Below are 15,090 nucleotides of genomic sequence, written 5' to 3'. Positions count from 1 at the left end.
CAAAAAATGGGCAGAAGACATGAATAGACATTTTTCCAAAGAAGACATACAGATGGCCAACAGACACATGAAAAAATGGTCAATATCTCTCCACATCAGGGTAATCCAAGTCAAAACCACAATGAGATACTACCTCACACCAATCAGAATTGCTAAAGTTAAGAACTCAGGAAACAACAGATGTTGATGAGGATGGGGAGAAAGGAGATCCCTCTTACAGTTTTTTGGGAATGTAAACTGGTACAGCCACTTTGTAAAACAGTAGAGATGTTCTTCAAAAAGTTAAAAATGGAGCTATACCAAGACCCAGCAAATGCAGTACTAGGTATTTATCCAAAGGATAGAATCATAGTAATTCAAAGGGGCACCTGCCCCCCCAGTGTTTATAGCAGCAATGTCCACAATAGCCAAAATATGGAAATTGCCCAGTTGTCTATTGACAGATGAATGGATAAAGATGTTTTATATATATATATATATATATATATATATATATATGGAATGTTACTCAGCCATCAAAAAAAAAATGAAATCTTGCCATTTGCATGGACATCAGTGGAAGTAGAGGGTATTATGCTAAACAAAATAAGTCAGTCAGAGAAAGACACATATCACATGATTTCACTCATATGTGAAATTTCAGAAACAAAACAGATTAACACAGGGGAAAGGAAGGAAAAATAAAATAAGATGAAAATAGAGAGGAAGCCAAACTGTAAGAGATGCTGAACTCTAGGAAACAGACTGAGGGTTGCTGGAGGAGAGGTTGGTGGGGGGAAGGCATAACTGGTGATGGGCATTAAGGAGGGTGTTGATATAATGAACCCTGGGTGTTATAGGCATCTGATGAATCACTAAATTCTACCCCTGAAACCAAGAATACAGTATACGTAACTAAATTGAATTTAAATAATTTATATTTTAAAAAAAGAATAGTTAAAATTAACAACTGAGGAAAAAACAGATGTTGGCAAGGATGTGGAGAATGGAGAACACTCTTACACTGTTGTGAAGAATGCAAACTGGTGCAGCCACTCTGGAAAACAGTATGGAGGTTCCTCAGAAAGGTAAATTGGAACTACTGTATGACCCACAAGTTGCACTACCTGGTATTTATCCAAAGGATACAAAAGTAGTGATTCAAAGAGGCAAATGCACCACAACCTTTATAGCAGCACTATCCACAGTAGCCAAAATATGGAAACAGCACAAATGTCCACCAATTGTTGAATGGATAAAGAAGGTGTGGTACATATATAATGGAATATTAGTCAGCCATAAAAAGAAGGAAATCTTGCCATTTGTAATGACATGAATGGAACTAGAGTGTATTATGCTAATCAAAATAAGTCAGAGAAAGACAAATACCATATGATTTCACTCATATGTGGAATTTAAGAAACAAAACAGATCAAAATAGGGGAAAGGAAGGAAAAATAAAATAAAATTAGAGAGGGAGGCAAATCATAAGAGACTCAAGTATAGGGAAGAAACTCATGGTTGCTGGAGTGGTTATGGGTCAGGGGATGTAGTAAATGGGTGATAAGCAATAAGGAGGGCACTTGTAATGAACACTGGGTGTTACACACAAGTGATAAATCACTAAATTCTACCCCTGAAACTAATACTACACTCTATGTTAATTAACTTGAATTTAAGTCAAATCTTGAAATTAAAAAAAAATGAAATATGGAAGGAAAACATAAAACTTCAAATTAAAAATAAATTCATCCCCACTGTGTCAAAAATGTAAAGAGGTCCCAAGACTGGGTCATTCCAAGATTGGAAGACGTGAGTTCTAGTTATGGCTCTAGTTGCTCTTAACTTGCTTTGTGCCTTTGATGAAGTCAGTTCCCCTCTCTGGGTCTCATCTTTAAAATGTGGATGATAATAATACATGCAGTACTAACAGTACAGGGTATTAACATAAGCATCAAATGAGAATATTGAAAAGGTGTTGAAGTGTAAATGATTTTACCAGTGCAGTTAACTTCCTTTACTCTCCTCCTCCTCAATCTTTTCTTTTTTCTCCTTTTTAAAAAAGATTTTGTTTATTTATCTGAGAGTGAGAAAGAGAGAGAGAGATCATGAGCAGGGGGGAAGTGCAGAGGGAGCAGGGAGTCTGATTTGGTACTTAATCTCAGGACTCTGGGATCATGACCTGAGCCAAAGGCAGACACTTAACCGATTGAGCCACTCAGATGTCTCCAAACTTGTACATCCCCATTGTCTTATTTCACTCTGTTTTTATTCCTTCTCTTTCCTTCTTTTCCTTTAAGCAGGTCTCAGACTTCCTGCCAGCAGTGTAGTTAGGCAGAAGGAACACAGCCTTAGAGGAAAAGGGACCTGGGTCTGACTCCTGGCTGCACCTTTTTCTTAGTTGTTGGGCAATTACTTTAACTCTTTGAGCCAGTTTTATCATTTATAAAATAGGCACAAATAACACCTTCCTTGCAAGGTTGTTGGAAAATGTGGTAGATCGTCTGCAAATATGGCCAACAATTCCTCCCATCTCTGACAAGCATGTAGCCCTTCCCATTAGGATATTCTCCACTTCTTAAATTTGGGCTAACTGTGTGACTTGTTTAGACCAATAGAGTACAGCAGCAGTGTTGCTATATCACTCCTGGTCTTATGCCACAAAAGGCTTTGTTTTTTATCCTTTGGAAGCCTGTCATCATGTAAAAAATATCTGACTACTCTACTGAGATGAGAGGGCAAGTGGAGGAGAGGCTGTGGAGGATAAAATACTAACAAAGGAGGTGGGAAGCCCAGGCAGCCCAGCTGAGGTGCCAGATATGAGAGTGCAGACATCATGGATCCTCCTTGCCAAGCTGTCTGAGGCAACACCACATGGAATGTAGATAAGCTATTCCCAGCAAGTCTTGTACAAATTGCAGGTCATGAGCAAATAAATTGTTGTTTTAAGCCACTAAGTTTTGGGGTGGTTTGTTTCACAACAATAGATAAATGAACCAAAGAAACTAAATGAGGTAGTAGCACCCCACCCAGTGGTTAGCAGGTGTAGGTGCTCAACACATGACTGTTCCTTCCCATTCAGAAGTGTCTCTGGGAAATGGCTGATCTAGTTAGTGGTGCTACAACTGACATTTAGAATTGACAAATCTGACCTCCAGTGTGCAAGGATGCAGAGCAATAACCACTCCTCATATACTTACAGGGACCTACTGAGGCCTATACAGATTAAGATGTACCCTAAGTCACATAGCTGAGTGTCCTCCCTTTGCCCACAGTTAGCCTGGGCCACCTCAAAAGCAGGCTTGTAGATGAACAAAGTCTCGGGTAATGAAGTAATGTCAGGTAAGAAAAATAGTATTTCTTTGACCAGTCATTCAATCTACTTGAAGGAAATTTACACTTACTGAGTGCTTACTGTGTACCTAGCATTACTTACAATAGCCTCAGAAGAAGGTATTATTATTTTCCCCATTTTCCAGATGAGGACACTGAGGCACAGAGGTATTTTTGTCAGCTATTGGGTTACTGGGAAGCACTGGGACTATTTAATGTACAGGATGTTAACTAGGAAGGTCTTGGGATTAACACTTGTAGAGGAGAAGCATTAGAGGAGGCAGGGTTGAGCAGAGGGTGCTGATGAACTGCAGTGCAGTCTTAATGGAAACCTCAGTCCACCCTATAGAGAGCTCTGAAACTAGGATGGTCTTTCACTGTTGTTCCCTATTGTATTTCTATAGGGAACTAGGCCTTTGTATTCCTGCAACACTCACTGGATTCCTAGTCCCTAATTTCTAGTTTAGAGTTACTTCAACTACTCCATCATTAAACCATCCCAAAAGGGAGAAAGGCTTAAAGAAAAAAAATGATTATAGAGAAAAGTAGAAAAAAATGGGCTCAAGAACCAAATCTGGATTCAAATCTTGAAATTTCTCTTACCAGTTATTTAACTCTGGGAAAGTTATTTAATTTCTCTGAGCTTTGTTTTACCTTTTTGGAAAATGTAATAAAAATACTTAGCTTAAAAGATTGTTTTGAAAATCAAATACAATCATGTACATAAAGCATCTTGCAGAGACCTGGCACAGAGTAATTACTGAATAAATGGCAATTATAATAATAATAAATTACTGTGCACTGGTATGTTTGGTTTCCTCATTTGTAGGGTTGAGTGAATTAAAGTGAAGAGCTACCCAGGAGGGGAAAAATCACTATATCTTTTCTATTACTTGGTACTTATAGGCACTCATCAGCATTCACTCCAGTGAACAAATGTTTATTTAAAAGAATTTGTACAGACATAACACTCTCACTTTCAAAGAGCAGAGGAACTTTTTATATTGTGAATAAAAAACACTGTGGCAAATTAAAACTACAGTTAAGAAAAGAAGGGAAAATATCCCCTTTCCCCAGCCAGGGACTGAGACTTGGATCTAAAGCCAACCCCCATCTCTGTCCTTTAAGTCTAAGAGTGACTTGACTAGAGATCTGATTTTGGTAGAGAGGAGGGTAGAGAGTATGAGGGTAGAGAGGAGGGCCTGGGGAATCCAGTGCCTTTTCTTCTCTAAAGGAAGGCCATCAACAGAATCTATAGGAAAGGGGGTGGCTAGCAGCTGACCTGAGCTGAGGCTACCTTATAGAAGAGGGCGGACCCAAGAGAGGGAGAGATGAATGGAGGGGAAGTCCACACTCTTACATATGTAAAATGGTTGGCATTCACTTGACTCTCAACTCATGCCTCTAACCCCTAAGAAATATCATTGAGTAAGTGCCAGAATAATGGTTTGGAACAAAAATAGTTTTGGACACTTGGCAACACAGATGTCAGCCTGGGGCTCCTCTCATCCTAAGGTTAGCCCCTACAGTAGAGCCCAATGATTTAGGCAGCAAGTTATTTAGGATTTGCGGACTGGGTGTGGCTCTCTGATTTCACTGTGGGGAACTTCTGCCACTGATTTGAAAAATGAGAGTTATGGGAAAGGCCTGCAGGTCTCAGGATCTCTAGACACACAACCTGTACCTGAGAACTTTAGCATATCTGGGAGATTGGCATGGGAGTGAACTCCATAATAACAGCCAGGCCTCCCAAATGAAGATGAAAAGGAGGGCTTGTCCAACTTACCTCTGGCCCTTGCTTAGATGAGATGAAATTAAGGGGCACGTGGGGAAGATATATACACCAAGTTTACTGGAAAGTCCAGCAAGAAGACTGTTGTCCCTTCAGAGCCTAAGGCAAAAGTACAGGGAGGGGGCACACTGGAGCTTTCACCTGAAACAAGGGCCTCCTCTAGCCCTCAGCCCTTAGGCCCCAGGCATTAGACACAAGAGGCAGAGAATCACATCTGGGCCTTCTGCCCTTTCTTCAGCTTCAAACAAGGGCAGGGGTTGAAATGTGGGTGGGAGAGAAGGGATCATCGGATACACTGTCATTAGCACCTGAACCATATCTCTTCTTAAGTCAGAAACCCCAAGAGAAGAAAGAAATAAGAGCAAAGTGAGAGGGGTTGTGCTTCCATCACATTAAATAGGAAACTCAGTAGAGGTGGGGTAGGGTGGTTTCAAATCAGGACATTAATCACTCTGGCCAAGGGGAGAGGTTATGAGTAGCAGAGCTCCATGTGTTCTCCATCTCTTCATTCATCCTGCTTCCGTTTTGGCTTTTTGGGGTTCCGGGACCGACTCTTGGCTTTGCACAGAGGACATATAGGTGCATTCCGATGAATTTGCTGATGACATGATAAGCAGGCCTGGTGGGAGGACACAGGACAAAGAAAGTTAGTGATCAGATTCTTCTAGCCTATGGTTCAGCCTTCTGATCCCCAAGGGTCCAGAAAGCAATTGTGATTTCTCAACAGGAAGAGGTTACTAGTACTTCTCAACAAGTAGAGAGATCAGTGCCAGATGTAAGGGAAGTAAAGGCTATAAGGGGATGAGGGTCAAAGAGGGTTATTGAGGAAAAATATCCAGAATTTGGAAATAAGGCAAAATGAGAATTACATATCATTTTAACATTATATTGGAACATAGTCCAACAGGCTCTATTAAGGATTATTTAATTCTTTAGGATAGGTATCAGTAAACTTTCTCTACAAATGCCAAAAGAGTAAATATTTTAGACTTTTCAGGTTACATGGTGTTAGTTGCAACTACTCAACTATAATTGTTCTACATGGAAGAAGTTACAGATAATACATAAACAAAAAAGCATGTGTGTATACCAGTAAAACTTTATTTACAAGCAAGTCAGACTTGGCCTGTGCGTTCTAGTTTGCTGACCCCTGCTCTAAGAGAATGTCCCTTTGTTTGACTATTTACTATTGATTAGGACCCACACTGTGATTTATGCTAATAAGCTACAAATGGTTGTTGCCCAGTAGAGATGCAGATTATTTCTGTTCCAAAGAAAAGATAATCACAAAGGTTACAGTTTATTGCCCTGTAGGACATCAACCAGTTCTGTATTTAATTTTGCAAACTTATTTCAGCATTCCTTTCCTTTTCTTACTATATAGTTACCTGTTTCTCAAGTGCTTTTGGAACCAGTTTTGTAATCCTGCTGACTCCCTCATTAACAACACATGCTCACTATATATTTGCACAAGTCTTGTCTCTAACTTTTTAAAATTATGCTTTAGCAGAAGCTGCCAACCTTCCTGCATTGTAGCCCCTCGGGGAATATAAAACAATAAAATCAGCTGGTCTGCTATAGCACATATACACTAACACTTCCTCTGTGTCCCAAGCAAAGTCTGTTTTAGAAAGGCACCAGATAAGTAACTACAAAGCCCCAGTCCTAGCCTTCCATGGGGCTGCTTGAAGATACCTTGCTTCCTCCACAACCCTTACCCAGCTCACTTACCTTCATAGGTGGGGGCTGCTGCCTAAAGGTGGCTGTCTGCCGAGTGTCCTGCTTTCTAGCCACTTGGAGTTGCTGGGCAGCAGCAGCTGCAGCGGCCAGAGACTCAGGGATGGGGGGCTCCTGAGGCTCCGTCTGCCACTCTGCTTTCTGCTTCTCAAAGTAACTTTGGAGATGAAAGACATTAGCTGGATCATTCTGAAAGCAAGGAGAACCTTGCCCCTCTTAAAGACTCCATGACACAGGACCAAAGGGGTTGGGCTGTGGCTCACTATAGAAAGTTCCTGCACCCTCCCCAGCACAAGATTCTTCTCCTTGGGTACCTGGGCCATTGTCTGCTGGGAAGGGTAATCCTCCTCCTCCTTGGCTCTGACACATCCAGAAAATCAAGACTCCCAGGGCTAGCAAGTCCTTAAAGGGCATTTGCCTGCTGTTCATCCCATGTACCCTTGCAATATTCCCATTAAGTGTCCTCAGGCCTCTGTTGACATACTTCTAGGAATATGAAGCTCACCACTTCCACAGGCAACTTGCTCTACTTTAAGGAAGTGTGTTTCCTTCTACTGAACTGAACTCTCTCTGTAAGGTGAGTGTAGTTCTTAATTCTGGGTCTTAAGATGAAGTTCCAGGCTAGGCCCTGGAGACCATGAAAGCCCAGCCTGCTATCTTTTCAAAGGTTTCTAGATACCCCTGCTAGACCTTGACTTGGGAAGTGACCTTTTAAGAGTCTCACTCACACTCACTCACACACACAGAGTCATAGACACAGTCTTATGTTATCAAAATTGCAGAAAAATTTAAAAACTACCTGGTAATACTAGTCTAACCATCCTTATTTTGATACACAGAGACTTGCCCAAAGTCATACAATGAGTCAGTTACTGACAGGCCTGAAGCTAGGACTGGGTACTATGACTTTTAAACCAGGCTTTATGTGTGTATATGTGCCTCTGTATGTGTGTGTGTGTTGTGTATGTTGTGTGTATGTTGCAGGGACAGGGAATAGGCAGCTTACTCCAAGGAGAGCTTCTCCTCCTCTTCACATAGGTCAGGGAGCCTCTGCAGGCCTAGAGTCATACGTAGGGCATCCACATGTTCCTTCAGTGGCTTATACTCATCATGTAGCCGCCGGGTAGACTCTAGCAACTTATTTAAGTCATTCTCAGATTGTTTGATGGTGTTTTCCATCTGGAACACAGAGTGAGGTAGGTACAGAGAAAAGACACCATCATTCTCTGCAAAGATAAGTGGATAAAATAACCCAGGCTCCAGATCCAGACCAATCTATGGTCAAGTCCTTCATTCACCATGTATTCTATGTGACTCTTGTCAAGCCTCAGTTTTTTTTTTCATCTTTATAATGGTGATGGTAATAGTTCCTACCTCATATAATCTTATGAAGATTCAGTGATTGAATTCATATAAAGCTCTCAGTACAAGGGCTACCACAGAGTAAAGGTTCAATAAATGGTAGTTATTATTCAAATATAGCACCTTAAAGCTAGAATGGCCCTTAGAGTTCATTTAGTCCATCCCACCATTTTACAGATCAGAGAACTGAGACTCAGAAAGAAGAAACTTAAGAAACTTCCCCAGAGAGGGGAATCTGGGTGGCTCAGTTGGTTAAGCGACTGCCTTCGGCTCAGGTCATGATCCTGGAGTCCCAGGATTGAGTCCCGCATCAGGCTCCCTGCTCAGCAGGGAGTCTGCTTCTCCCTCTGACCCTCCCCCTTTCATGTGCTCTCTCTCTCTCTCTCAAATAAATAAATAAAATCTTAAAAAAAAAGAAACTTCCCCAGAGAAATACTTCTTAGGGGCAAAGCATAGACAAAGACTCAGGGCTTAAGCTTCCAAGGCTGGTGGCTTTTCTCTTAGATCAGTGGTTTTCAAAATGTAGTCACCAGATCAGCAGCATTAGCATCACCTGGAAACTCATTAGGAATGCAAATTCTCAGGCATGGCCCCAGACATATAAAAATCAGAAATTCTGGTGTAGAGTCCAATAATCTATGTTTTAAGAACCTCTTCAGCTGACTTTGATTCAAGTTTAAGTTAGACATCCACTGGTTTAGATTCTCAGTCCCTCTGTGGCTAATATTTTGTTATTTGTATTGGCTTTGTATCCTTTGTTAGCAGGGAGCAGCTCATGAAACCCTGGAATCCTGTGATCTTATGACACAAAAAATGCCAAGTACCTACTGTCCAAATCACATTCCTATTCCTTTTAAGATCCTAGGCTTGGCAATATCAAGAAATAAGTATTGTCATAGAAATGAGTTTTCCAAAAATAGAAACAACTCCTTCAAATGTAATTTTTAAAAAAATGTTTCTCATTGTCCTGGGCTCTAAGGATTGGAAAGGACTTTGTAAGTCAGCACCTCCAGCTTTCCTCCTGGTGCATCAATACTGCAGCCCAGACAGGTGATCATTCAGGCTCTCCTTGAATAACTCCCAAAATTGGGGAACTTATCAACTTAGCAGGCAGTTCATTTCCCCTGTTCCAAGTATCTCCAAAAGAGAGACTCTAATAAGGGAGCTACACTTTAGTAGGCTGGCAGGGATTGTTTAGCCTACTTGGAAGTTTTGGAGCCCTTTGAGCTAGACCCCAGAGGCAGCTGTCTGCTCTGCTTTACCCCAAGGCTAGTTCTCAACTCCCAGACTCCCAGGATGAGAGCACATCAGTGCTGAAAGAGATCTTAGAAGTGACTGAATCCCTGTCATAGTAAAGAGAGAGAAAATGAGGCCCAGGAGAAAAAAGGGCTTGTCCAGTGATATACAGTCAATCAGTGACAGTGCCAGAGCTAGATCTCAGAACTCTTGGATTCTTCCATTCCACAACAGCCTGATGCTTACTTCCCCAAGTTGGCCACAGCCACATCTCAAGAGAGGCCACAGTACTTACTACTGTCTAGTCCTCAAAGGGCCCATAGGTAGGCTTTGGGAAGCCAGCTACGTACCACATTGATATCAGCATGGATCAGTCGGAGTTCCTCCACATGGGCCATCTTCTCCTGTAGCAGCAGATCCATCTCCTGCTTGTATTCCTTCAGGTGCCTCTCCTCTGATTCAAGGGCCTCAAACTCAGCTTTCAAACGTGCCTTGATCTTCTCCATCTGCAGGGTCTTGTTCCTACAATTACGAAAAAACAAGACACAGACCAGCAGGAAAAGGGAGGAAATTGGGAATGGAGTACAGATTTAGGCTCTGAGCCAAGGCTATTTTTCTAGCCATCTTTCAAAGCTTTTCTTTCTCCAGGCAGATCTAACCTGAAGCCATCCCCCAAAAAGTAGAAGATCCTTTATTCTAAGATTGAAGCTCAGTGGGTATCAAAAGGGGATAATTTTATTTCCTTATGGGACATTTGCAAATGTGGAGGTTTTTGCTATTAGACTGATTCAAGAGAGAGCACTATTGGTATGTAGTGGACATGGGTCAGAGATGCTAAATAGCCTCTCAATGCACAGGAAAGTCCCACACCACAAATAATTCCCACCCAAGATGCCAACCACGACCTTTGAGAAACTCTTAAAGGAGCACTGTCCATTAAATTTTCTACAATGATGGAAATTTTCTATACCTATACTTTCCCATACACTAGGCACATGTAGCTCCTGGGTAGTTGAAATGTGGCTAATGCAGCTGAAGAAATGAATTATGATTTTTTAATAATTTTAATTAATTTGACTTTAAACCATCACATGTGGTTAATTGGACAGCACAGCTCTACAGAGTCCACTCTTTGGTTCCAGAAGAGGAAGAGTAATGGAAGAACTATAGCTTATTTCTTTTCCTAAAAAATAAAACCTGCATCTGGCTGTTAAATCCCAGTTGTATACTCTCTGGTTCAGTAATCTCACACCTGTGAATTTATTCTAAGGACATAATTAAGGGAAACAAAAAGTTAACACACAGGAATGTTCATTCTGGACTATGAGCAAAATTGCAATATTTAGGAAGCCATTAAAAGGAATCACTATGAAGACTTGTGACATGGAAAATGTTGAAGATATGATACTCAATGAAAAAGTATATACACTTAGGTTGCATTTTTCAAAATTTACATGCACAAAATATACTGGCACAGTTCCAAAGACCTTTACGTCCATCTGAAGCCTGCCTAAATGAAAGAGCCATAAAGCTTTGGAAGGAGGCCCTCTAGAGCACATTGTTGTCCTCCCATTGGCTTTCTGTACTCTCTGGTTTTCAGGTACTGCCTAGCTGTTATCCATCACTCAGATTTGGCATTTCCTTTCTTCTGCATCAGTACCTGGCTTTCACCTTTGCTCCAGCCCATCCTATGGGTGCTCCTGGTCTACACCCTAGACCCTGGTCTTGCTTTAGCCCGTTTCTGTCTTTAGTCTCTCTCTCCTCTGGCTCCTGCCTTAAGAGGTGACCTTCAATGGCACAGAACCACAAAGAGAATTGTGTTAGGTGGATAGGACAATGGGAGAAATTTTTCTTTCTTTATTCAAAACCTCTTTTCATGTTATTATATTTTGTTACCTTAGAAAAGGGTAAAAAAGGTGGGTGTTATCACCCCATTTGTAAAAAAAAAAAAAAAAAAAAAAAAGGAAATTGAGATCCAGGGTAGTAACTTGCCCAAGACCACAGAACTAGTAAATGGGATGTTGGCATTTGAATGCAGGGCTCTCTAACACCACCCACTATTCCACACTGCCTGAATGGAATTGCCCAGACTAAAGACCATAAACATATTGAGGGTCCTTGGTATACCTATTCAACTGTCTTGCAGAGAATGAAACTGACTTGTATTGGCCAATTAATTATTTAAAGCCCCTCCTATCTAGACTTCCATTTTCCTCCTCTAGATTACATGCAGAGCAATTTGAACTTTACCTATCCTTATCCCAATTTACAGATGAGAAACTAATAAGATTCAAAGTGATACAGTATATTACACTAAGTCATAGAGCCAGTTTGTGGCAGTGCTCACCCTACAACCCATTTCTGTATTAAGCAGAGCAATATTACTAAAGGAACACAAGTTTAGATTCAGACCTGGGTATAAATCTGGGTTCTGCCCTTGACTGGCTATTTGTTTTTGGACAATAATATAACAGCTGTTATACACAACTGATGAATTATTGAACACTACATCTGAAACTCATTATATACTATATGTTGGCTAACTGAATTTAAATTTAAAAAAGAAGAAAAAAGGGGAGGCAAGATGGCAGCAGAGTAGGGGACCTCGTTTCATCTGGTCCCTCACATTTAGCTGGATATCTATGAAACCATTCTGAACACACACAAATTCAGGCTGAGATGTAAGAAAATATGTCAGGAACTCTACAAGCAGAAAAATGACTGCTTTTTGCAAGGTAGGAAGTGCAAAATCATGAATCTTTGGGAAATATTGGAAGATAAAGGGACGGGAGAAGGAGCCTCCATAAGCTGGCTACTGGAAAGTGATATAACACAAGAGCACAAAATCAGAACCCTTAGAAATCTGCTCCAGTAAGAGACATCCCTTTCTGAAAGAGGCACAGGGGATGAAAAGAGCAGAATTCTAAGTGCATCATTGTGGTCTCAGGATCCCAGGAGACACAGAAAAATGGGGGTGCCTGATCCAATAGAGTGCCCAAGCAGTGGAGTGAAGAAACTGGTGATGGTCAGTGAGCCCAGGAAGGACTCCCAGCTCCAGTTGCCACAAACTGCAAGCCAGGTGAGTAGGGAGACCGCTGTCTTCCTGAGCACCCTGAAAAGGACTGGAATGTGTGGGCCATTTAACATCCCCTGGGAGTGACGAAGTGGCTGAGCCCATGACTGAGCAACAACTCTCAGGGCAGTGGTGGCCCCAGAAAGGACAGTAGGATGGTACCCAGCCGTGACCTGGGAACAGTGGAGCAGGGTGCACACGCGAGCCCATTAACAGCTCACAGTTGCAAAGGCACAAAGTGAAGTGTCATTTGTGGGCCCCAGGGAGTCCTCCAGGAAGAATTGCAGTGGGGGCAAACCATGAGAGTCTGCGAGTTGGTGAACACAGAAGTGGAGACGGTCTGACCTGGAGGGTTTACTGAAGAAGGGGGACGACAATCTTGCAGCTCTGGGCCAGAGATCCCAGCACAGCTATTTTTGCTTTGACCCTCTGAAAAGGTGCAGAAAGCCACCAGGGAACAAAAGCCACATAGAGGACCAGCTCACGTTAAGCCCATCCCCCTGACAAAGGGTGGGGCAACTCTGCCCAGGCAAGACACCTGAGAGGCAAAACAGCAGGTCTCTCACCTAGAAGACAGACTGGAAGAACAGGTGAATGACAAGCTTATGTATCTCACAGGACTGTAAAACTCCAGAGCGAGAGGAAAACAATATATTGATCTCTAGGTGTTTCCTCCTGAATCGTTTATCCTTCAGTCTAAAATTTTACATTTCTTCTTTTTTTAACCTTTTTCCCATTGCAACTAGATTCTTGTTTTCCCAACTTATGTTTTTATGTTTTTATTTTAAAGATTTTATTCACTTGCTTAGCACACACACACACACACAGAGAGAGAGAGAGAGAGAGAGAGTACAAGCAGAGGGAGTAGCAGAGGGGGAGGGAGAAGCAGGCTCTCCACTGAGCAGGAAGCCCCATGTGGGGCTAGATCCCAGGACCCTGGGATCCTGACCTGAGCCAAATGCAGATGCTTAACCAACTGAGCCACGCAGGCACACCCCAACTTATGTTTTTAAGTTACTTTTTAACTTTTTTCCCCCTCACATCTACATTTTATAGATTTATGCCTCACTCTAGTTCTTTTTTTACTTTACTATATATATGAGAACATTGCTTTCCTTGCAATTTTGGGATATAGTGTCCTCTAACACACAACCAAAATCCAATCAGGAAAAAGAAGATCACCTTGCTTTGTCCACCCTGTGAGATTATAGTCTCCCCCTCCTTTTTTATTGTTTTGGTTCATCTTGGGTTTATTTGCTTTTCTGTGGTGGCTTCCAACCACTCCAGATTTTTTCTAGGTTGAATTTTGCTTGGTTCTTGGTTGATATTTTGGAATCTGTTCATTCACTCACACATCCTCCCCTGGGCAGAATGACTACAAGGAGGAACTCACAATAAAGGAAAGAACCAGAGGCAGTGTTCTCTGCAACAGAGCTAATTGATATGGATATAAGCAAGATGTCAGAGATAGAATTCAGGATAGCAATCATAAAGTTAATAGCTAGGCTTGAAAAAAGCATAAATGAAAATACAGAATCTCTAAGCATGGAAATGAGATCTAATCAGGCTGAACTTAAAAATGCTATGAATGAGATGCAGTCTAAATTGGATGCTCTAATAGCTAGGGTAAATGAAGCAGAAGAGAGAAACAGTGATCTAGAAGACAGGCTGATGGAAAGGAAGTTGAGGAAAAGAGAGAAAGACAACTAATGGCCCATGAAGAAAGGCTTCAATAATTTAATAATGTCTTGAAACAAACCAATGTCCAAATTGTTGGGATCTCAGAGTGGGTGGAGAGAGAGAGGGCTAGAAGGTCTATTTGAGCAAATCATTACTGAAAACTTCCCTAATCTGGGGAAGGAAACAAGCATTCATGTCCAAGAGGCAGAGAGGACCCCACCCAAAACCAATAAAAACAGATCAAGACCCCAGCATATAATACTGAAGTTTGCAAATCTTAGAGCCAAAGAAGCTATCGTGACAGCAGCTAGGGAGAGGAGATTGCTTATGTATGGAAGGAAGAACATCAGAATAACATCAGACCTAACCACAAAAACCTGACAGGCCAGAAAGGGCTGGCAAGATATATTCAGGGTACTAAATGAGAAGAACATGCAGCCAAGAATACCTTATCCAGCAAGGTTTCATTCAGAATAGAAGGAGAGATAAAGAGTTTCCAGGACACACAAACTAAAAGAATATGTGACCACCAAGCCAGTCCTGCTTACAGGGGGATCCTGTAAGTGAAGAAAGACCCCACAAGTAATATAGACCATAAAGTAACAGAGATAATCTACAGAAACAGGGACTTTGGGAGAGGGGGGCAAGATGGTGGCTGAGTGGGGGACATCGTTTCATCTGGTCCCTCGAATTTAGCTGGATACCTATGAAACCATTCTGAACACTCACAAATATAACCTGAGATGTAAGTAGATTTATCTAGATCTCCACAAGCAGAAAAACAACTACGTTTTTTGAGGTAGGAGGTATGGAGCCTTAAATCTTTGGCGGAAATATCTGAAGATAAGCGGATGGTGGAGGGAGCCTCCACAAGCCAGCCGCCAGAAAGTGATACAAT

The 15,090-nt window shown here is 41.6% G+C and overlaps 1 protein-coding gene across 1 annotated transcript in view; it reads right to left on the bottom strand.

Moving 5' to 3' along the window:
* Positions 1-4,236: 4,236 nt before the first annotated feature.
* Positions 4,237-15,090, bottom strand: part of ZC4H2 (zinc finger C4H2-type containing) — a 50,905-nt gene continuing 40,051 nt past the window's right edge. The window contains exons 2-5 of the mRNA XM_028126578.2: positions 9,790-9,961; positions 7,848-8,020; positions 6,836-6,998; positions 4,237-5,723 (exon numbers count right to left, since the gene is read on the bottom strand). Coding sequence (XP_027982379.1) covers positions 5,610-5,723; positions 6,836-6,998; positions 7,848-8,020; positions 9,790-9,961 — 622 coding nt within the window. The 3' untranslated portion in view covers positions 4,237-5,609. The remainder of the gene's footprint in view (positions 5,724-6,835; positions 6,999-7,847; positions 8,021-9,789; positions 9,962-15,090) is intronic.

This window comes from Eumetopias jubatus, unplaced genomic scaffold (assembly GCF_037043125.1).
Source record: "Eumetopias jubatus isolate StellerSeaLion01/CBP00866 unplaced genomic scaffold, mEumJub1_p1.0 scaffold_11, whole genome shotgun sequence".
In the NCBI taxonomy this organism is placed as follows: Eukaryota; Metazoa; Chordata; class Mammalia; order Carnivora; family Otariidae; genus Eumetopias; species Eumetopias jubatus.
The sequence above is the reverse complement of the archived record's forward strand: the minus strand, read 5'-3'. Positions and strand labels throughout refer to the sequence as shown.